We start from the raw sequence: 23,515 nt of genomic DNA, 5'->3' as shown, positions 1-23,515 counted from the left end.
CGAGACCAGGCTAGGCTAGCCATCTGGGACCAGGCTAGACTAGCCACCTGGGAACTTACCTTGAGAAACTCAAACTCTGTCTCTGCCTCTGTGGCTCCATAGTATGTGCTGTGTAGTTTGAGCAATTCTTCCTTGATGGAGCTCTGGTCAATATTATCCAGCACAGAGGCAGACATGTAATGTTCCATTCTGAAGTACGTCTTTCCATGGAGCTAGAAGAAACAGATGGTATAATTGTAGCCCTCACATATAGGGTTGGTCGGCATCCTGGTTCCAGATTAAGCCGACTCCTGGACTAAAAAGGCATGTTCAATGGAGAGCCTCAACTGAAATGGCTTTGTAGTCCAGGGTTGGCTTAATATGGTCTAGGAAACCACCCCATTATGTCAATGTGGTAAACACTGTATAATAACTATACTACTACTGTAGAGGAGGGATTACTACCTCTGCCTGGTAGTCACCAAACTCTGCCTGAAGAGCCAGGGACGCCAGGAGCATGGCATTCTCCATGTCACAGCACACCCTCTCCTCCAAGATATCCTTCCTCAGCTGCAAGTAGTACTGGTGTTTTGTCATGGTGTGTCTGGAGTGGAGCACAGTATTGATACTTCATTCTGAAGCAGGCTAATGTTGTTTAACCAAGGGCTCGTTTCACTTCAGCTAAAGGCTCTGACTAACCTGGTCCCAGATCTGTTTGTGCTGTATAGTCCTATTGGTTGTTGCCATGTTTGGCACAGATCTGAGACCAGGGTCCATATTATTATGATTTATTTAGAATTCAAGGCACACTTAACCAGCATGTCTACCACGGCATTCTTTATTATAGTAACAATAAAAACCCTTGAATGAGTAAGTGTCCAAAACTTTTGACCGGTACTGTTTATACACAGTAAGTCAAAAGTGGACACATACAGTACCAGTCAAAAGTGGACACATACAGTACCAGTCAAAAGTTTGGCCACACCTACTCAAAGGTTTTTTCTATTTTCTACATATATGTCATCGTGTAGTAACCCCAAAAAAAGTTTTAAACAAATCAAAATATATTTGAGATTCTTCAAAGTAGCCACCCTTTGCCTTGACAGCTTTGCACACTCTTGGCATTCTCTTTACCAGGTTCTCCTGGAATGCGTTTACAACAGTCTTGAAGGAGTTCCCACATATGCTGAGCACTTGTTGGCTGCTTTTCCTTCTTCCTTCACTCTGCGGTCCAACTCATCCCGAACCATCTCAATTGGGTTGAGGTCGGGTGATTGTGGAGGCCAGGTCATCTGATGCAGCCCTCCATCACTCTCTTTCTTGGTCAAATAGCCCTTATACAGCCTGGAGGTGTGTTGGGTCATTGTCCTGTTGAAAAACAAATGATAGTCCCGCTAAGCGAAAAACAGATCGGATGGCGTGTTGCTGTGGTAGCCATGCTGGTTAAGTGTGCCTTGAATTCTAAATAAATCACTGAGTGTCACCAGCAAAGCACCCCCACACCATCACACTTCCTCCTCCATGCTTCACGGTGGGAACCACATATGCAGACTTCATCCGTTCACCTACTACGCGTCTCACAAAGACACGGCAGTTGGAACCAACAATCTCAAATTTGGACTCATCAGAACAAAGGAAAGACTTCTAATGGTCTAATGTCTGTTGCTCGTGTTTCTTGGCCCAAGCAAGTCTCTTCTTCTTATTGGTATCCTTTAGTAGTGGTTTCTTTGCAGCAATTCAACCATGAAGGCCTGATTCACACAGTCTCCTCTGAACAGTACATGTTGAGATGTGTCTGTTACTTGAACTCCGAAGCATTTATTTGGGCTGCAATTTCTGAGGCTGGTAACTAATGAAATTATCCTCTACAGCAGAGGTAACTCTGGGTCTTCCTTTCCTGGGGTGGTCCTCATGAGAGCTAGTTTCATCACAGCCCATGATTTTTTCCCCCGACTGCACTTGAAGAAACTGACTGATTGACTGACCTTTATGTCTTAAAGCAAAGAGAAACGACAGTCCATTACTTATTTGAGCTGTTCTTGCCATAATATGCACTTGGTCTTTTACCAGATAGGGCTATCTTCAGTATACCACCCCTACCTCATCACAACACAACTGATTGGCTCAAACGCATGGCACACCTGTTAATTGAAATGCATTCCACCTCATGAAGCTGGTTGAGAGAATGCCAAGAGTGTGCAAAGCTCTCAAGGCAAAGGGGTGGCTACTTTGAAGAATCTCAAATATATTTTGATTTGCTAAACACTTCTGGTTACTACATGATTCCATGTGTCTTATTTCATAGTTTTGATGTCTTCACTATTATTCTACAATGTATAAAATAGTACAAATAAAGGAAAACAATTGAGTAGATGTGTCCAAACTTCTGACTGGTACTGTATATGCACCATTTAGCAGGCTATTTTATCCAAAGCGAATTACAGTCATGCGTGCATACATTTTACATGTGGTTGTTCAAGGGAATCGAACCCACTATCCTGACGTTGCAAGCGTCATGCTCTACCAAGAAAGACAAAAGCGATCCAAGATAAGCATTTTGTATTCTGAGATGCTTCATGAATAAGGGCCCGAGCTCCACTGACAGGAAGTGGGCAGACATGTTTCCATTGTCTTACTTTATGGAGGACAGGGCCTGTCCCGGAGTAAGAATGGGGAATCAGGTCCCCTTCTCTCCATGTCTTCGTAATCAGTATTATCTAAAATAGCAAACTGCTCCTAGATCATCACTCATACTCTGAGAAGATGAATAGCCCCATGGTCTTACTGTATGAGGTTGACATCATCCAGAAAGAACTTGATGCGTAGGAATAGGTTAAACTGGATGTCTGGTTTCTTCTTCTTGGGTTCTTCCTTCCACCCCTCAGGAGCAACTTTGGACAGCTTGGCATCGGGATCAATGAAGAAAAACTCATTGTCTAGATAAGAGAGACACAGAGGGAGGGAGGGAGCAGGGAGAGGAGGAGGGAGATGGAGGGTTGGGGGAGATAGGAGGCGGGAGGGCGCATGTAGAGGGAGGGATGCAGCAGGGAGGGAGGAGAGAGGAAGAAGAGGAAGTAGAGGGAGGGAGCAATGCAGCAGAGAGGGAGGAGAGAGGAAGAGGAGGAAGTAGAGGGAGGGAGCAATGCAGCAGAGAGGGAGGAGAGAGGAAGAGGAGGAAGTAGAGGGAGGGAGCAATGCAGCAGGGAGGGAGGAGAGAGGAAGAGGAGGAAGTAGAGGGAGGGAGCAATGCAGCAGGGAGGGAGGAGAGGAAGAGGAGGAAGTAGAGGGAGGGAGCAATGCAGCAGGGAGGAGAGAGGAGGAAGAGGAGGAAGTAGAGGGAGGGAGCAATGTAGCAGGGAATGCAGCAGAGGGAGGAGAGGAAGAGGAGGAAGTAGAGGGAGGGAGCAATGCAGCAGGGAGGGAGGAGAGAGGAAGAGGAGGAAGTAGAGGGAGGAAGCAATGCAGCAGGGAGGGAGGAAGAGAGGAAGAAGGAGCAGAAGGGAGGGAGGAGGAAGGGAGGGAGGAACGCAGGAGGGAGGAGAGAGGAAGAGGAGGAAGTAGAGGGAGGAAGCAATGCAGCAGAGGGAGGAGAGGGAAGAGGAGGAAGTAGAGGGAGGGAGCAATGCAGCAGAGAGGGAGGAGAGAGGAAGAGGAGGAAGTAGAGGGAGGGAGCAATGCAGCAGGAGGGAGGAGAGAGGAAGAGGAGGAAGTAGAGGGAGGAAGCAATGCAGCAGAGAGGGAGGAGAGAGGAAGAGGAGGAAGTAGAGGGAGGGAGCAATGCAGCAGAGAGTGAGGAGAGAGGAAGAGGAGGAAGTAGAGGGAGGGAGCAATGCAGCAGGGAGGGAGGAGAGAGGAAGAGGAGGAAGTAGAGGGAGGGAGCAATGCAGCAGGGGGAGGAGAGGAAGAGGAGGAAGTAGAGGGAGGGAGCAATGCAGCAGGGAGGGAGGAGAGAGGAAGAGGAGGAAGTAGAGGGAGGGAGCAATGCAGCAGGGAGGGAGGAGAGAGGAAGAGGAGGAAGTAGAGGGAGGGAGCAATGCAGCAGGGAGGGAGGAGAGAGGAAGAGGAGGAAGTAGAGGGAGGGAGCAATGCAGCAGAGAGGGAGGAGAGAGGAAGAGGAGGAAGTAGAGGGAGGGAGCAATGCAGCAGGGAGGGAGGAGAGAGGAAGAGGGGGGCAAGGAGGAGTGTGGAGAGCAAGAGAGCGATAAACATAGGAATAGTTAGCATGAGCTGGACACTTGCCCAGAAACACTGAAAATAACTAAGACACTTGCAGTCAGAAAGCAGGCAGGAAAATCAACAAGTGTCTGGATTTTGGTTTATACGGGACAGTAGGAGGGCAGAAGAGCACACGCCCAGCAGGAGCAGATTGGTCATATGATGGGCTGGCCCATTTTTTTGTTGAGTGGGCTGGTCGAAATTGATATGCACAAAATAGAAATGACTAAGGTTCTACTAATCTATAATGATACTTTGGCTGACCCCTCTACTAAGATGGGCAGGACCGGTTTTCTGATAGCGCAGCCTAAGATCACATAAACTCACATTCAAAGTCAAAAGCAGAATCAGCAAAGAGAGCTGCTCCGACTCATCAGTTAGACAGCCAAGACCATGAAAAACGGTAAGGTTGCCTATAAATGTAGAAAGAGCACCTTCTATGTCGTCACCTCACTCAAACATAGTTTTGTTGGGGGGGGGGAGAGGAAGGGGCTCAAAAGCATGATTTGTTCAAACAGTAAAGTGCATTATCCTCCATGATTTGTTCAAACAGTAAAGTGCATTATCCTCCATGATTTGTTCAAACAGTAAAGTGCATTATCCTCCATGATTTGTTCAAACAGTACGGTGCATTATCCTCCATGATTTGTTCAAACAGTACGTGCATTATCCTCCATGATTTGCATTATCCTCCATGATTTGTTCAAACAGTTAAATTTGTTCAAACATTATCATCCATGATTTGTTCAAACAGTAAAGTGCATTATCCTCCACGATTTGTTCCAACAGTACGGTGCATTATCCTCCATGATTTGTTCAAACAGTACGGTGCATTATCCTCCATGATTTGTTCAAACAGTAAGGTGCATTATCCTCCATGATTTGTTCAAACAGTACGGTGCATTATCCTCCATGATTTGTTCAAACAGTACGGTGCATTATCCTCCATGATTTGTTCAAACAGTACGGTGCATTATCCTCCATGATTTGTTCAAACAGTACGGTGCATTATCCTCCATGATTTGTTCAAACAGTACGGTGCATTACCCTCCACGATTTGTTCAAACAGTACGGTGCATTATCCTCCACGATTTGTTCAAACAGTACGGTGCATTATCCTCCACGATTTGTTCAAACAGTACGGTGCATTATCCTCCACGATTTGTTCAAACAGTACGGTGCATTATCCTCCACGATTTGTTCAAACAGTACGGTGCATTATCCTCCATGATTTGTTCAAACAGTACGGTGCATTATCCTCCATGATTTGTTCAAACAGTACGGTGCATTATCCTCCATGATTTGTTCAAACAGTAAAGTGCATTATCCTCCATGATTTGTTCAAACAGTACGGTGCATTATCCTCCATGATTTGTTCAAACAGTACGGTGCATTATCCTCCATGATTTGTTCAAACCGTAAAGTGCATTATCCTCCATGATTTGTTCAAACAGTAAAGCACATTATCATCCATGATTTGTTCAAACAGTAAAGTGCATTATCCTCCACGATTTGTTCCAACAGTACGGTGCATTATCCTCCATGATTTGTTCAAACAGTACGGTGCATTATCCTCCATGATTTGTTCAAACAGTACGGTGCATTATCCTCCATGATTTGTTCAAACAGTACGGTGCATTATCCTCCATGATTTGTTCAAACCGATAGGTGCATTATCCTCCATGATTTGTTCAAACAGTAAAGCACATTATCATCCATGATTTGTTCAAACAGTAAAGTGCATTATCCTCCACGATTTGTTCAAACAGTACGGTGCATTATCCTCCATGATTTGTTCAAACAGTACGGTGCATTATCCTCCATGATTTGTTCAAACCGTACAGTGCATTATCCTCCATGATTTGTTCAAACCGTACGGTGCATTATCCTCCATGATTTGTTCAAACCGTACGGTGCATTATCCTCCATGATTTGTTCAAACAGTTTTTATTTTTATTTTATTTCACCTTTATTTAACCAGGTAGGCTAGTTGAGAACAAGTTCTCATTTGCAACTGCGACCTGGCCAAAATAAAGCAAAGCAGTGTGAACAGACAACACAGAGTTACACATGGAGTAAACAATTAGCAAGTCAATAACACAGTAGAAAAAAATGGGCAGTCTATATACAATGTGTGCAAAAGGCATGAGGTAGGCGAATAATACAATTTTGCAGATTAACACTGGAGTGATAAATGATCAGATGGGCATGTACAGGTAGAGATATTGGTGTGCAAAAGAGCAGAAAAGTAAATAAATAAAAACAGTATAAAAACAGTATGGGAATGAGGTAGGTGAAAAAGGGTGAGCTATTTACCTATAGACTATGTACAACTGCAGCGATCGGTTAGCTGCTCGGATAGCTGATGTTTGAAGTTGGTGAGGGAGATAAGTCTCCAACTTCAAAGATTTTTGCAATTCGTTCCAGTCACAGGCAGCAGAGTACTGGAACGAAAGGCGGCCAAATGAGGTGTTGGCTTTAGGGATGATCAGTGAGATACACCTGCTGGAGCGCGTGCTACGGATGGGTGTTGCCATCGTGACCAGTGAACTGAGATAAGGCGGTGCATTATCCTCCATGATTTGTTCAAACAGTACGGTGCATTACCCTCCATGATTTGTTCCAACAGTACGGTGCATTATCCTCCATGATTTGTTCAAACAGTACGGTGCATTATCCTCCATGATTTGTTCAAACAGTACGGTGCATTATCCTCCATGATTTGTTCAAACAGTACGATGCATTATCCTCCATGATTTGTTCAAACAGTAAAGTGCATTATCCTCCATGATTTGTTCAAACAGTACGGTGCATTATCCTCCATGATTTGTTCAAACAGTACGGTGCATTATCCTCCATGATTTGTTCACAGTTTATCAAAAACAGTACGGTGCATTATCCTCCACGATTTGTTCAAACAGTACAGTATTATCCTCCACGATTTGTTCAAACAGTACGGTGCATTATCCTCCATGATTTGTTCAAACAGTACGATGCATTATCCTCCATGATTTGTTCAAACCGTACGGTGATTTGTTCAAACAGTAAAGCATTATCCTCCAAACAGTAAAGTGCATTTGTTCAAACAGTACGGTGCATTATCCTCCATGATTTGTTCAAACAGTACGGTGCATTATCCTCCACGATTTGTTCAAACAGTACGATGCATTACCCTCCATGATTTGTTCAAACAGTACGGTGCATTTGTTTGTTCAAACAGTTTGTTCACGGTGCATTATCCTCCATGATTTGTTCAAACAGTACGGTGCATTATCCTCCACGATTTGTTCAAACAGTACGATGCATTACCCTCCATGATTTGTTCAAACAGTACGGTGCATTATCCTCCACGATTTGTTCAAACAGTACGGTGCATTATCCTCCACGATTTGTTCAAACAGTACGATGCATTACCCTCCATGATTTGTTCAAACAGTACGGTGCATTATCCTCCACGATTTGTTCAAACAGTACGGTGCATTATCCTCCATGATTTGTTCAAACAGTACGGTGCATTATCCTCCATGATTTGTGTAATGGAAGTGTCTTTCCAGCCCATGACTTTGCCTGCTGCTGTAATGAGCGAGCCTCTCTCCTCTCCCTGCATGCGCTCGAGAGAAAAACGCGTTCTGATCATATAACATTTCAAAATGCAACTGCGGGAAAAGTTGCCGCCACATGCAGTGATGTGGGCTGGTTAAGATGTCATGGCCGAATTCTTGTCCCAGTCTGGCCGCACGCACGCACGCACGCACACACGCGCACACACGCGCACACACGCACGCACACACGCGCACGCGCACACACGCACGCACGCACGCACGCACGCACGCACGCACACGCACGCACGCACGCACGCCACGCACGCACGCACGCACGCACGCACGCACGCAGGATGAACCCTCTACCCATACCATACCTGTGAGGCAGGCCAAGCCGAAGAGGTGGTGCTCCACCAGTCCAATGTGAGCCACCACCATGTCCAACACGTCCTTACACACAGCCTTGATGTCACAGCTCAGCTCCAGCTTCTGGCCGGTCAGCAGGACCACCCCCACCTTCCTCTGGACCTCATCCAGCTTCCCACGCTTGTTCTGGGGGAAGAGAGACGACACGGGACAAGAGAGAGATCGAAAGGGGTCATTTAGAGTGAGATATGGGACAGGAACGGGCCAGTGCATTGCCCTGTACCAGCAGAGGGCCAGTGCATTGCCCTGTACCAGCAGAGGGCCAGTGCATTGCCCTGTACCAGCAGAGGGCCAGTGCATTGCCCTGTACCAGCAGAGGGCCAGTGCATTGCCCTGTACCAGCAGAGGGCCAGTGCATTGCCCTGTACCAGCAGAGGGCCAGTGCATTGCCCTGTACCAGCAGAGGGCCAGTGCATTGCCCTGTACCAGCAGAGGGCCAGTGCATTGCCCTGTACCAGCAGAGGGCCAGTGCATTGCCCTGTACCAGCAGAGGGCCAGTGCATTGCCCTGTACCAGCAGAGAGCCAGTGCATTGCCCTGTACCAGCAGAGGGCCAGTGCATTGCCCTGTACCAGCAGAGGGCCAGTGCATTGCCCTGTACCAGCAGAGGGCCAGTGCATTGCCCTGTACCAGCAGAGGGCCAGTGCATTGCCCTGTACCAGCAGAGAGCCAGTGCATTGCCCTGTACCAGCAGAGGGCCAGTGCATTGCCCTGTACCAGCAGAGGGCCAGTGCATTGCCCTGTACCAGCAGAGGGCCAGTACATTGCCCTGTACCAGCAGAGGGCCAGTACATTGCCCTGTACCAGCAGAGGGCCAGTACATTGCCCTGTACCAGCAGAGGGCCAGTACATTGCCCTGTACCAGCAGAGGGCCAGTGCATTGCCCTGTACCAGCAGAGGGCCAGTACATTGCCCTGTACCAGCAGAGGGCCAGTACATTGCCCTGTACCAGCAGAGGGCCAGTGCATTGCCCTGTACCAGCAGAGGGCCAGTACATTGCCCTGTACCAGCAGAGGGCCAGTACATTGGCCTGTACCAGCAGAGGGCCAGTACATTGGCCTGTACCAGCAGAGGGCCAGTACATTGGCCTGTACCAGCAGAGGGCCAGTACATTGGCCTGTACCAGCAGAGGGCCAGTACATTGGCCTGTACCAGCAGAGGGCCAGTACATTGGCCTGTACCAGCAGAGGGCCAGTACATTGCCCTGTACCAGCAGAGGGCCAGTACATTGCCCTGTACCAGCAGAGGGCCAGTACATTACCCTGTACCAGCAGAGGGCCAGTACATTACCCTGTACCAGCAGAGGGCCAGTACATTGCCCTGTACCAGCAGAGGGCCAGTACATTGCCCTGTACCAGCAGAGGGCCAGTACATTGCCCTGTACCAGCAGAGGGCCAGTACATTGCCCTGTACCAGCAGAGGGCCAGTACATTGCCCTGTACCAGCAGAGGGCCAGTACATTGCCCTGTACCAGCAGAGGGCCAGTACATTGCCCTGTACCAGCAGAGGGCCAGTACATTGCCCTGTACCAGCAGAGGGCCAGTACATTGCCCTGTACCAGCAGAGGGCCAGTACATTGCCCTGTACCAGCAGAGGGCCAGTACATTGCACTGACCACCAGACCTGGGATCTCTCCTCTCCAGAGCAGGTTATTTATTTGTATTTTTATAGTTTGAGAGAGTTTGATTGAGCATGCCTGGAGGTTCTAGGTAGGCAGGGTTTCATTGGTTCCATTGTAGCCAGGCCAGCTCATTCAAGCAGAGAGAAATGATTCAAAATGAAAGCTTTCTGTTTCAACCCAGAGCTAGAGGAGAGGTTAGGATGTATTCCACTACACTGACATAACCCTCACTCACACAACCACCGGGCTAGAAATCAGTCTGCACCACTAGTACCCCATCTTAAACACCTTGAGGAGTCTCACCATTATTGAAGAGGGAACCGTCAAGGCAACACATGGCTCGCTGGTCATCTTCACAAATTCAGGACCAAAGAAATTCTGCAATAGGAACGAGAGACAGAGTAAGAAGAGGTTACACACACAGACTGCACCGTGTCGTGCTGTAAAAATGTTAGGCCTACTTGTTCTCCCCATCTAAAAATCACACAGGCAGTCATTTCACATAGACACAGCTTTGGTTTTAGATCATGTGTAGGCTACCTACGGTTTGCTATGCGGTAGGCTACCTTAGGTTTGCGGTGGTGTGGTAGCGTTGCATTGAGAGGGTCCCGGAGGTCCAGCATGGAGGTGCGTGCCAGGGGCTCATCCCCGGTGTAGAGGCTGGCTCGGGGGTCGTCCCCTGGGTATAGGGAGGCCCTGGACAGCCTGTTAGCCAGGTGAGCCTGCAGCCTCTGAACCTCTTCCTCACGTCTCTGGAGCATCAGACCCTCGTCGGCTGCACCCTCATGTCGCCTGGGGGAAAAACAGATTGAAATGTACAACAGAACGGACACGATGGATTCCACACTATACATTGCAGACATTCATGTGTGTGCAGCCCCTTCATACAGCCTGCGTGGGGAGGACATGGAAATAAGATGCATAGAACTGCCATGATTACTTACTCTGGATGACCGAGACAAGCATATACACAGAGTGTACAAAAACATTAAGAACACCTTCCTAATATTGAGTTGCTCTTCCGAATATCCTTGTTTCGTCAGGGCTTGGACTCTACAGGGGGCTTGGACTCTACAGGGGGCTTGGACTCTACAGGGGGCTTGGACTCTACAGGGGGCTTGGACTCTACAGGGGCTTGGACTCTACAGGGGGCTTGGACTCTACAGGGGGCTTGGACTCTACAGGGATGCTGGGTGGTGGACCGTTCTTGATACATACAGGAAACTGTTTAACGTGAAAAACCCAGTAGCGTTGCAGTTCTTGACACAAACCGGTGCGCCAGGCACCTACTACCATTACCCTGTTCAAAGGCACCTAAATCTTTTTGTCTTGCCCATTCCCCCTCTGAATGGCACAAACACACACAATCCATGTTTCAATCGTCTCAGGGCTTAAAAATCCTTCTTTAACCCCGTCTCCTCCCCTTCATCTACACTGATTAAAGTGGATTTAACAAGTGACTCAATAAGGGATCAGAGCTCTCACCTGGTGTTCCCCGGGCGCCGTCAATATCGATTAAGGCACCCTTCCGCAACCCTCTGATGCAGAGGGGTTGGGTTAAATGCAGAAGACACATTTTAATGTATTTCAGTTGAACAACTGACTAGGTATCCCCTTCCCCTTCCACCTGGTCAGTCGTTTATGGAAAGAGTAGGTGTTCTTAATGTTTTGTTCACTCAGTGTATGTTCTACATTAGACATTTCTATCCAGACACCGTCAGTCAGCAACATGGTGACAAAGTTAAATGCCTGAGAAAGGTTGTGTATTGTCCTAATTATGCATTCATTGGATTTTTGACAAGCTATGTCAAGGAGATTTATTTTAGAGATGTGAAAAACCCGAAATTCAAGTCTTTCATGGATGTGATACGGTCCTGTGTGCTTAATGTCAAACTGAAGCTTAGACATAAATCTAAAAGCACAAGAACATTCAGACCTCTTCCCCTTTTCCACATCTTGTGACATAACAGCCTTACTCTAAAATTGATTCAATTGTTTTCCGCATCAATTGACACAAAATACCCCATAATGACAAAACGAAAAGAGGTTATTAAAAATGTTTGCAAAAAAAAAAAAATTTTTTTTTATTTTTTTAAATATTATATATATATACACCTTATTTACATAAGTATTCAGAATCTTTGCAATGAGACTCGGAATTGAGCACTAATCGTCTAATTAACATCACTTTACATGGCCCAGTATCTCCTATCATCTAATTAACATCACTTTACATGGCCCAGTATCTCCTATTGTCTAATTAACATCACTTTACATGGCCCAGTATCTCCTATTGTCTAATTAACATCACTGTACATGGCCCAGTATCTCCTATCGTCTAATTAACATCACTTTACATGGCCCAGTATCTCCTATCGTCTAATTAACATCACTTTACATGGCCCAGTATCTCCTATAGTCTAATTAACATCACTTTACATGGCCCAGTATCTCCTATCGTCTAATTAACAACACTTTACATGGCCCAGTATCTCCTATTGTCTAATTAACATCACTTTACATGGCCCAGTATCTCCTATAGTCTAATTAACATCACTTTACATGGCCCAGTATCTCCTATAGTCTAATTAACATCACTTTACATGGCCCAGTATCTCCTATCGTCTAATTAACATCACTTTACATGGCCCAGTATCTCCTATCATCTAATTAACATCACTTTACATGGCCCAGTATCTCCTATTGTCTAATTAACATCACTTTACATGGCCCAGTATCTCCTATAGTCCAACATCACTTTACATGGCCACCTTCTCTCATCATCACACTGTGCTCCCACGCTAGCCAGTCGCTAGTCACGAGGATCACCTTCTCTCATCATCATCACACTGTGCTCCCACGCTAGCCAGTCGCTAGTCACGAGGATCACCTTCTCTCATCATCATCACACTGTGCTCCCACGCTAGCCAGTCGCTAGTCACGAGGATCACCTTCTCTCATCATCATCACGCTGTGCTCCCACGCTAGCCAGTCGCTAGTCACGAAGATCACCTTCTCTCATCATCATCACGCTGTGCTCCCACGCTAGCCAGTCGCTAGTCACGAGGATCACCTTCTCTCATCATCACGCTGTGCTCCCACGCTAGCCAGTCGCTAGTCACGAGGATCACCTTCTCTCATCATCACGCTGTGCTCCCACGCTAGCCAGTCGCTAGTCACGAGGATCACCTTCTCTCATCATCATCACGCTGTGCTCCCACGCTAGCCAGTCACACGAGGATCACCTTCTCTCATCATCATCACACTGTGCTCCCACGCTAGCCAGACGCTAGTCACGAGGATCACCTTCTCTCATCATCACGCTGTGCTCCCACGCTAGCCAGTCGCTAGTCACGAGGATCACCTTCTCTCATCATCACACTGTGCTCCCACGCTAGCCAGTCGCTAGTCACGAGTATCACCTTCTCTCATCATCACGCTGTGCTCCCACGCTAGCCAGTCGCTAGTCACGAGGATCACCTTCTCTCATCATCATCACGCTGTGCTCCCACGCTAGCCAGTCGCTAGTCACGAGTATCACCTTCTCTCATCATCACGCTGTGCTCCCACGCTAGCCAGTCGCTAGTCACGAGGATCACCTTCTCTCATCATCATCACACTGTGCTCCCACGCTAGCCAGTCGCTAGTCACGAGGATCACCTTCTCTCATCATCATCACACTGTGCTCCCACGCTAGCCAGTCGCTAGTCACGAGGATCACCTCTCATCATCACGCTGTGCTCCCACGCTAGCCAGTCGCTAGTCACGTCGAGGATCACCTTCTCTCATCATCATCACACTGTGCTCCCACGCTAGCCAGTCGCTAGTCACGAGGATCACCTTCTCTCATCATCATCACGCTGTGCTCCCACGCTAGCCAGTCGCTAGTCACGAGGATCACCTTCTCTCATCATCATCACACTGTGCTCCCACGCTAGCCAGTCGCTAGTCACGAGGATCACCTTCTCTCATCATCATCACACTGTGCTCCCACGCTAGCCAGTCGCTAGTCACGAGGATCACCTTCTCTCATCATCATCACACTGTGCTCCCACGCTAGCCAGTCGCTAGTCACGAGGATCACCTCTCATCATCACGCTGTGCTCCCACGCTAGCCAGTCGCTAGTCACGAGTATCACCTTCTCTCATCATCACGCTGTGCTCCCACGCTAGCCAGTCGCTAGTCACGAGTATCACCTTCTCTCATCATCACGCTGTGCTCCCACGCTAGCCAGTCGCTAGTCACGAGTATCACCTTCTCTCATCATCACGCTGTGCTCCCACGCTAGCCAGTCGCTAGTCAAGAGGATCACCTTCTCTCATCATCATCACGCTGTGCTCCCACGCTAGCCAGTCGCTAGTCACGAGGATCACCTTCTCATCATCACGCTGTGCTCCCACGCTAGCCAGTCGCTAGTCACGAGGATCACCTTCTCTCATCATCACCCTGTGCTCCCACGCTAGCCAGTCGCTAGTCACGAGGATCGCCTTTTCTCATCATCATCACGCTGTGCTCCCACGCTAGCCAGTCGCTAGTCACGAGGATCACCTTCTCTCATCATCATCACGCTGTGCTCCCACGCTAGCCAGTCGCTAGTCACGAGGATCACCTTCTCTCATCATCATCACGCTGTGCTCCCACGCTAGCCAGTCGCTAGTCACGAGGATCACCTCTCATCATCACGCTGTGCTCCCACGCTAGCCAGTCGCTAGTCACGAGGATCACCTCTCATCATCACGCTGTGCTCCCACGCTAGTCACGAGTATCACCTTTCATCATCACGCTGTGCTCCCACGCTAGCCACGAGTATCACCTTCTCTCATCATCATCACGCTGTGCTCCCACGCTAGCCAGTCGCTAGTCACGAGGATCACCCTCTCTCATCATCATCATCACACTGTGCTCCCACACTAGCCAGTCGCTAGTCACGAGTATCACCTTCTCTCATCATCATCACGCTGTGCTTACAGTTGTACTATTTTCTACATTGTAGAATAATAGTGAAGACATCAAAACTATGAAATAACACATGGAATCATGTAATAAGCAAAAAAACAGTGTTAAACATGTCAAAATATATTAGATACAGAAGATAGCCTTATTTGGTAAAAGACCAAGTCCATATTACGGCAAGAACAGCTCAAATAAGCAACTAGAAACGACAGTCCATCATTACTTCAAGTCAGTCAATACGGAAAATGTCAAGTACTTTGAAAGCTTCTTCAAGCAGCAAAAATCATCAAGCGCTCTGATGAAAGTGGCTCTCATGAGGACCGCCACAGGAAAGGAAGATCAGTTCTCTGCTGCAGAGGATGAGTTCATTAGAGTTAATTGCACCTCAGAATTTGCAGCCCAAATACATTTTTTCAGAGTTCAAGTAACAGACACATCTCAAAATCAACTGTTCAGAGGAGACCACGTGAATCAGGCATTCATAGTCAAATTGCTGTAAAGAAACTACTACTAAAATAAAATAAAGAGACTTGCTTGGGCCAAGAAACACAAGCAATGGACATTAGACCAGTAGTCCAAATTTGAGCTTTTTGAATCCAACCACTGTCTTTGTGAGACGCAAAGTAGGTGAATGGATGATCTCAGCATGTGTGGTTCCCCCCGTGAAGCATGGAGGAGGAGGTGTGATGGTACTTTGCTGGTGAAACTGTCAGTGATTTAGTTAGAATTCAAGGCATGGCTACCACAGCATTCTGCAGCAATACGCCATCCCATCTGGCTTGCGCTTAGGGAGACTATAATTTGTTTTTCAACAGGACAATGACCCAACACACCTTCAGGCTGTTTAAGGGCTAGTTGACCAAGAAGGAGAGTGATGAGTGCTGGCCTCCACAATCGCCCGACCTCAACCCAATTGAGATGGTTTGGGATGAGTTGGCCCGCAGATTGAAAGAAAAGCAGACAATACATGCTCAGAATATGTGGGAACTCCTTCAAAGCTGTTGGAAAAGCATTCCTCATGAAACTGGTTGAGAAAATGCCAAGAGTGTACAGAACTGTCATCAAGGCAAAGGGTGGCTACTTTGAAGAATCTAAAATCTATTTTGATTTGTTCAATAGTTTACTGGTTACTATGAGTCCATATGTGTGATTTTATAGTTTTGATGTCTTTACTATTATTCTACAATGTAGAAAATAGTAAAAGTAAAGAAAAACCCCTGAATGAGTAGGTGTGTCTAAACTTTAGACTGGCACTATGTCAAATGTGATTTCAGATTTTTCTTTCGAATACATTTGAAAAAATGTATTTTTAGTTGCTTTGTCATTATGGGGTGTGTAGAATGATGAGGGGAAACTATTTCATCCATTTTCAAGAATGACCTTCTTGATCCAAATCAGTCAGGTGTTCAAGACTAGTCATTCAACTGAGACTGCCTTCTCTCATCATCACAGGCGCTCCCACTGCTAAAGCTCAACTCTCTCTCCTCTGCTCATCCTTCTAGACCTATCGGCTAGCCTTCGATCACGAGTGAACCATCAGATCCTCATCTCCACCCTCTCCCACGAGCCAGGCATCTCACGAGGATCACGCTCTTCATCATCACCATCACAGGTGCTCCCACACAGGTGGCGTCACGAGAATCTGTCTCCTCACCACGCGCTCATCACCACTGGTGTCCCCAGGGCTCTGTACTAGGCCCTACATTGTAGAATTAGTGAAGACATCAAACTATGAAGTCACATGGAATCATGTCATAACCTCAAAACATGGTTAAACTATCAAAATATATTAGATACAGAAGATAGCCTTATTTGGTAAAAGACTTCCATTTACCCAGCTCAAATGACCAGGTGGCGAATCGCATCTCTGCATGTCTGGCAGACATATCAGTGTGGATGACGGATCACCACTTCTCAAGCTGAAAAATCAGCAAGACGGAGTGGCTCTTCCTCCCAGGGGAAGATCAGTTCCATGCTGCAGACGGATGAGTTCCATTGTGTCCTCCTCCCAGAGCGCTAAGAACCTTTTTTCAGAGTTCAAGTAACACCCACGTCTCAAAACATCAACTGTTCAGAGTGTCCCGTGAATCAGGTTCATGCTACTACTAAAATCCGCAAAGAGACTTGCTTGGGCACAAACACAAGCAATGGACATTAGACCAGTAGTCCAAATCCAGGCACTTGTCATCTCCCGTCTTTGTTACTGCAAAGTAGGTGAATGGATGATCTCAGCATGTGTGCCATTCCCCTACAAGCATCCAGAGGACGCCGAGCCCTTTGCTGGTGTTCAACCTTCCCATTTAGTTAGAATTCACGGCATGGCTACCCAGCATTCTCCAGCAATCTCCCACTGGCTTCCAGTTGAAGCTCGCATCCGCTACAAGACCATGGTGCTCGCCACGGAGCTTCAGGGGAACGGCACCTAGTACCAAGAGGCTCTGATCAGGCCCTACACCCAAACAAGGGCACTGGTTTGGGATCCAGTTGGCCTGCAGCCTCCCTACCACTGAAAAGTACAGTACATGCTCAGAATATGTCAAAACTGTTCAAAGCTGTTGGAAAAGCATTCCATGAAACTGGTGGAAAAATGCCAACGACGCCAGAACAGTCATCAAGGCAAAGGGTGGCCACCTTCCGGAGACACCTGAAACCCCATTTGTTCAAGGAATACTAGGACTATGAGTCCATATGTGTGATTTTATAGTTTTGATGTCTTTACTATTATTCTACAATGTACAAGATTTAGAAAAACCCCTGAATGAGTGGCTGTTCCACTGGCACTATGTCAAATGTGTATTTCAGATTTTTCTTTTCGAATACATTTGTATTTTTAGTTGCTTTGTCATAAGAGGTGTGTAAATGACTTAAATGAAACTATTTCATCCATTTTCGAATAAGGCGGTAATGTGGAAAACGTCCAGGGGTCTGAATACTTTCCAAATGCACTGTATCACTAAAATCTAAAGCGCCAGAACAGCTGTTTGGGTGAGAGTGCGTCGTTCCACTCTGTGGCCCTGTGCCCAAACTGTCTGCCTACACACAGGATCAATTATGAAATCCTACTGGCACTGATTAACCTACCACACCCCACCACACTACAGCCAGCTTGCAGCCGACAGTGTAAATCACACTGATATCACACACACAGCCAGTAGCGGAGCCCAATGGAACCCTATTCCCGAAATAGTGCACTACGTTTGACCAGAGCCCTATGATGCCCTATTCCCTATATAGTGCACTACTTTTGACCAGAGCCCTATGATGCCCTATTCCCTATATAGTGCACTACTTTAGGCCAAAATTCTGTTGTTCTGCCCCTGAACAAGGCAGTTGCCGTAGGCAGTCATTGTAAATAAGAGTTTGTTCTTAACTGACTTGCCTAGTTAAATAAAGGTAAAAAAAATAAAAAGACGAGCCAGGTTATACATGAATTTAACCAGCAGGGGGTGCAGGAGGGCCATAGATAAAACATTATACAACTAATGGGTAAGACTGCTTCAGGAAGTTAAAAACACATTACCCTTTAGGAAGCACACCTTACCCTGGAACAAGTGTGAATAATTGAAAACGGGATGAATTACCTTCTATGATATACATTTCCAGATTTGTATTTAACCTTTATCCTGATACATAATTCCACTCGGACTGACGTGTTTCCAAACTTTAACTACGACACACCTCTCCGTTTTCCCAGTCTTGTGCAACGTGAGCGATGTGCGAATAGCTTCACCCTGAGATACATACATTTAGTTGAACATTAACAGGTGTCTATCCTGGGCCACGGTATATACACTACATGATCAAAAGTATGTAGACACCTGCTCGTCAAACATCTCATTCCAAAATCATGGGCATTAATATAGAGTTGGTCCCTCCTTTGCTGCTATAACAGCCTCCACTCTTCCGGGAAGGCTTTCCACTAGATGTTGGAACATTGCTGCGGGGACTTGCTTCCTTTCAGCCACAAGAGCATGAGTGAGGTCGGCACTGATGTTGGGTGATTTGGCCTGGCCTGATTAGGCTTGTGTGCAGCTGCTCGGCCATGGAAACCCATATCATGAAGCTACCGACAAACAGTGCTTGTGCTGACGTTGCTTCCAGAGGCAGTTTGGAATACAGTAGTGAGTGTTGCAACCGAGGACAGACGGCGGTCACGTTCTGTGAGCTTGTGTGGCCTACCACTTCACGGCTGAGCCGTTGTTGCTCCTGGATGTTTCTATTTCCCAATAACAGCACTTATAGTTGACCAGAAATTTGATGAACTGACTTGTTGGAAAGGTGGCATCCTATGACGGTGCCATGTTGAACGTCACTGAGCTCTTCAGTATGGGCCATTCTACTGCCAATGTTTGTCTATGGAGGTTGCATGGCTGTGTGCTCGATTTTATACGCCTGTCAGCAACAGGTGGGGCTGAAATAGACATATCCACTAACTTGAATGGGTGTCCACATACTGTTGGATATATAATCTAAACGCTATAGAGCAGGGTGTGCACACACACACACAAACACACGTTTCTATAGCAGGACTCAGACATTTGACTGGACACTAGGAATGTGAGATGGGAGAGAGTGCACTCAGGTGAAGGGTTGTTTTCATTAAGGCACACCATAGTACAACTTTTGTTTTAAAAAAATGACATTGTGTAATGAAAAACAAAAAAGGAGCCTTTGCTATTGGACAAGTTCAGATGGTACCTCGCTGTTTCGGACTGTTTTCTTCCATTGCGTATCCTAATGAACAAAGCCCAGGTGAATCTTCTTCTGGGAACAGACATGCCTGTATCTCAGGTGTAACTCTTAACAGGGATGTACCTGTGTCTGTGTGCGTTGTGGCTGGTTAGAGACATGCCGTGATGGTCTGAGAGAGCCAACTGGGAGCTGTAACGTCTCACTTCCTCTGGTTTCTTAACTGAAACAGAAGAAAGAAAATATATCAAGTTACATCACATGATCAATAGCACGCGCTAACAGGCAGCAGGCTCCGAGGGGCAGCAGCAGCCTCCGAGGGGCAGCAGGCGCCTCCGAGGGGCAGCAGGCGCCTCCGAGGGGCAGCAGCAGCCTCCGAGGGGCAGCAGCAGCCTCCGAGGGGCAGCAGCAGCCTCCGAGGGGCAGCAGCAGCCTCCGAGGGGCAGCAGCAGCCTCCGAGGGGCAGCAGCAGCCTCCGAGGGGCAGCAGCAGCCTCCGAGGGGAGTTGGTCGAGTAGTGACGGTGAAAGTGGAACAGACCAGAAGTATCACACATTCATAGAACTAAGCAACGGTTAACAGCAGCAGTGTCTGAGGTTGCTGGGAGTGCAGTTAAGCTGTTTAGAATTTCCTTTCCAAGATGAGGGGGACATGAAGTCGACAGCAGTGGTGTAAAGTACAGAAGTAAAAATACTTTCAATTACTACTTATGTCATTTTTTGTGGGTATCTGTATTTTAATTTATATTTTTGACAACATTTACTTCACTACAATCCTAAAGAAAATTATGTACTTCTTACACCATACATTTTCTCTCACACCCAAAAGACCTTCTTTCATTTTAAATGCTTAGCAGGACAGAAAACGGTCCAATTCACACACTTATCAAAATAACATCCCTGGTCATCTCTACTGCCTCTGATCTGGAGTACTCACTAAACAGAGAACATCCCTGGTCATCTCTACTGCCTCTGATCTGGAGTACTCACTAAACAGAGAACATCCCTGGTCATCTCTACTGCCTCTGATCTGGAGTACTCACTAAACAGAGAACATCCCTGGTCATCTCTACTGCCTCTGATCTGGAGGACTCACTAAACAGAGAACATCCCTGGTCATCCCTACTGCCTCTGATCTGGAGGACTCACTAAACAGAGAACATCTCTGGTCATCCCTACTGCCTCTGATCTGGAGGATTCACTCAGAGAACATCTCTGGTCATCCCTACTGCCTCTGATCTGGAGGACTCACTAAACAGAGAACATCCCTGGTCATCCCTACTGCCTCTGATCTGGAGGACTCACTAAACAGAGAACATCTCTGGTCATCTCTACTGCCTCTGATCTGGAGTACTCACTAAACAGAGAACATCTCTGGTCATCTCTACTGCCTCTGATCTGGAGTACTCACTAAACAGAGAACATCTCTGGTCATCTCTACTGCCTCTGATCTGGAGTACTCACTAAACAGAGAACATCTCTGGTCATCTCTACTGCCTCTGATCTGGAGTACTCACTAAACAGAGAACATCCCTGGTCATCTCTACTGCCTCTGATCTGGAGTACTCACTAAACAGAGAACATCTCTGGTCATCCCTACTGCCTCTGATCTGGAACTCACAAACAGAGAACATCTCTGGTCATCCCTACTGCCTCTGATCTGGAGGACTCACTAAACAGAGAACATCCCTGGTCATCCCTACTGCCTCTGATCTGGAGTACTCACTAAACAGAGAACATCTCTGGTCATCTCTACTGCCTCTGATCTGGAGTACTCACTAAACAGAGAACATCTCTGGTCATCTCTACTGCCTCTGATCTGGAGTACTCACTAAACAGAGAACATCCCTGGTCATCCCTACCGTCTCTGATCTGGAGGACTCACAAATGCTTAGTTTGTGAATGATGTTGGAGTGTGCCCTTGGCTATCTGTAAATTTAAAAAACACGAACAATTGTACCATCTGGTTTCCTTAATATAAGGGATGTGAAATAATTTACTTTTTATTTTACATTTTTGCAATTACATTTCATTTTGATACTTAAGCCTATTTAAAACCAAATACTTTTAGACTTTTACTGAAGTAGTATTTTACTGGGTGATTTTCACTTGAGTCATTTCCTATTCAAAAGGTATCTTTACTTTCACTCAAGTATAACAATTGTGTACTTTTTCCACCACTGGTGAAAAGTCAGCTCTGGCTTCAAGACACATGACTCCTAACGAATCTACATTCAACGACACATTTTCCTCTTTCGCTGTGGAATTTGAAACACCTTGAATTTGAAACACCTTGCGTGTAACGAACATGTCGTTTCTGTATTTTAAAGTTTAAAAAGGACTGGCTTGAATGATATGCTACCTTGTCTGTAGTCGGTGTCGGAGGATGCTACAGAGGGGCTCTCACTGGACGAGCTGTAGTCACTGTGGTACCTCCGATGGGAGTGGAGAGGATCTGAAAGACGGACACATTAAAATCAGAGTTATTATATTGGATCTCTATGCTCTGAAAGACAGACATTTACTCAGACAGTAGAGAGGCTGTTGTGTGTCAAATAGACAGAGTGTATAAAACATGAGGAACAACTGCTCTTTCCATGACAGACTGATGACCAGGTGAAAGCTATGATCCCTTATTGATGTCACTTTTTAAATTCACTTCAATCAGTGTAAACGAAGAGAACGATTAAAGAAGGATTTTTTAAGCCTTGAGACATGGATTGTGTATATGTGTGCCATTCAGAGGGTGAATGGGCAAGACAAAATATTTAAATGGGGCAAGCCGAAAGTGCCTCTGAACGGGGTATGGTCGTAGGTGCCAGCCGCACCAGTTTGAGTGTGTCAAGAACTGCAAAGCTGCTGAGTCTTTCATGCTCAACAGTTTCCAGTGTATCAAGAATGGTCCACCACCCAAAGGACATCCAGACAATTTGACACAACTGTGGGAAGCACTGGAGTCAATTTGCTTCCCGATAGAACGTCTGAGAACTTGTAGAGTCCCCATGCCCTGACGAATTAAGGCTGTGTTGAGGGCAAAAACAAATAGGGTGCAACTCAATATTAGGGAGGTGTTCCTAATGTTTTGTACAAGCAGTGAATTTTCATGAGAGAACAGTCAGTCACTGCATCATAGTCACGTTTTGCTTTTCACAGCTCCAACACATCCGTAGACGCAGCACCACTGTGAGTTATGCCTAGAAAATCATGCAAAGTAGGTTTTTAAATTGGACACAGAAAAAACTAGTTTAAGCCAAGAAGCCATATTTTATGTCCCAACCAAATACATTGAAATAAATTCATTTTAAGAGGATTTGACTGATTAGCAGCGAAGACGCTCTAACTCAGGGGAAACTGAGTCCACGCGTGGTAGTGAGACTGAGGCGGTGTCACAAATGCCACCCTATTCCCTATATGGGCTCTGGTCTAAAGTAGTGCACTATATAGGGACTAGGGTTCCATAGAGCTCTGGTCTAAAGTAGTGCACTATATAGGGAATAGGGTTCCATAGGTCTCTGGTCTAAAGTAGTGCATTATATAGTGAATAGGGTTCCATAGGTCTCTGGTCTAAAGTAGTGCACTATATAGGGAATAGGGTTCCATAGGTCTCTGGTCTAAAGTAGTGCTCTATATAGGGAATAGGGTTCCATAGGGCTCTGGTCTAAAGTAGTGCATTATATAGGGACTAGGGTTCCATAGGGCTCTGCACTAAATAGGGAATAGGGTACCATCTGGGACACAGCATGAGAACTCAGAGCAGCAGTTCCTTTCCAACTGCTGGGGGAATTTGATTCTCTAAAATAGTTTGTGAACAAACACATTAAACCAGTTGGAGACAACAGTAAGAAAAAACAAATAACTCATACCAGGAAAGTAAACAAATGTGGAAAGATGTCATGAAAAGTCCCTATAATCAGATAGAAAATATCATAAATAATAGGTGAAGGCAGCTATCTTGACACTGCAAAGTGTTGTGAATATTCCTCTAGTCTTAACAGCCTCGGGCAGGGAAAGAGGCAGGGCTGTGTGAGAGGAGCGCTGACTCGATGGAATAGCGGCAGGGCTGGCTTTGTGACAGGCGAGCTGACAAAATGG

The 23,515-nt window shown here is 46.5% G+C and overlaps 1 protein-coding gene across 4 annotated transcripts in view; it reads right to left on the bottom strand.

Moving 5' to 3' along the window:
• The window catches only part of ptpn13 (protein tyrosine phosphatase non-receptor type 13), a 178,994-nt gene that overhangs the window by 51,741 nt on the left and 103,738 nt on the right, over positions 1-23,515 (bottom strand). For all 4 annotated transcript variants that reach the window (XM_052458562.1, XM_052458564.1, XM_052458563.1 and 1 more), the window contains exons 8-15: positions 21,786-21,878; positions 19,552-19,648; positions 10,349-10,574; positions 10,086-10,160; positions 8,114-8,288; positions 2,765-2,915; positions 445-583; positions 60-212 (exon numbers count right to left, since the gene is read on the bottom strand). In XM_052458562.1, the coding sequence (XP_052314522.1) occupies positions 60-212; positions 445-583; positions 2,765-2,915; positions 8,114-8,288; positions 10,086-10,160; positions 10,349-10,574; positions 19,552-19,648; positions 21,786-21,878 (1,109 nt within the window). The remainder of the gene's footprint in view (positions 1-59; positions 213-444; positions 584-2,764; positions 2,916-8,113; positions 8,289-10,085; positions 10,161-10,348; positions 10,575-19,551; positions 19,649-21,785; positions 21,879-23,515) is intronic.

Source organism: Oncorhynchus keta, chromosome 12 (assembly GCF_023373465.1).
Source record: "Oncorhynchus keta strain PuntledgeMale-10-30-2019 chromosome 12, Oket_V2, whole genome shotgun sequence".
Taxonomy (NCBI): domain Eukaryota; kingdom Metazoa; phylum Chordata; class Actinopteri; order Salmoniformes; family Salmonidae; genus Oncorhynchus; species Oncorhynchus keta.
Note: the sequence above shows the minus strand (reverse complement) of the source record. Positions and strands in the feature narration are given on the sequence as shown.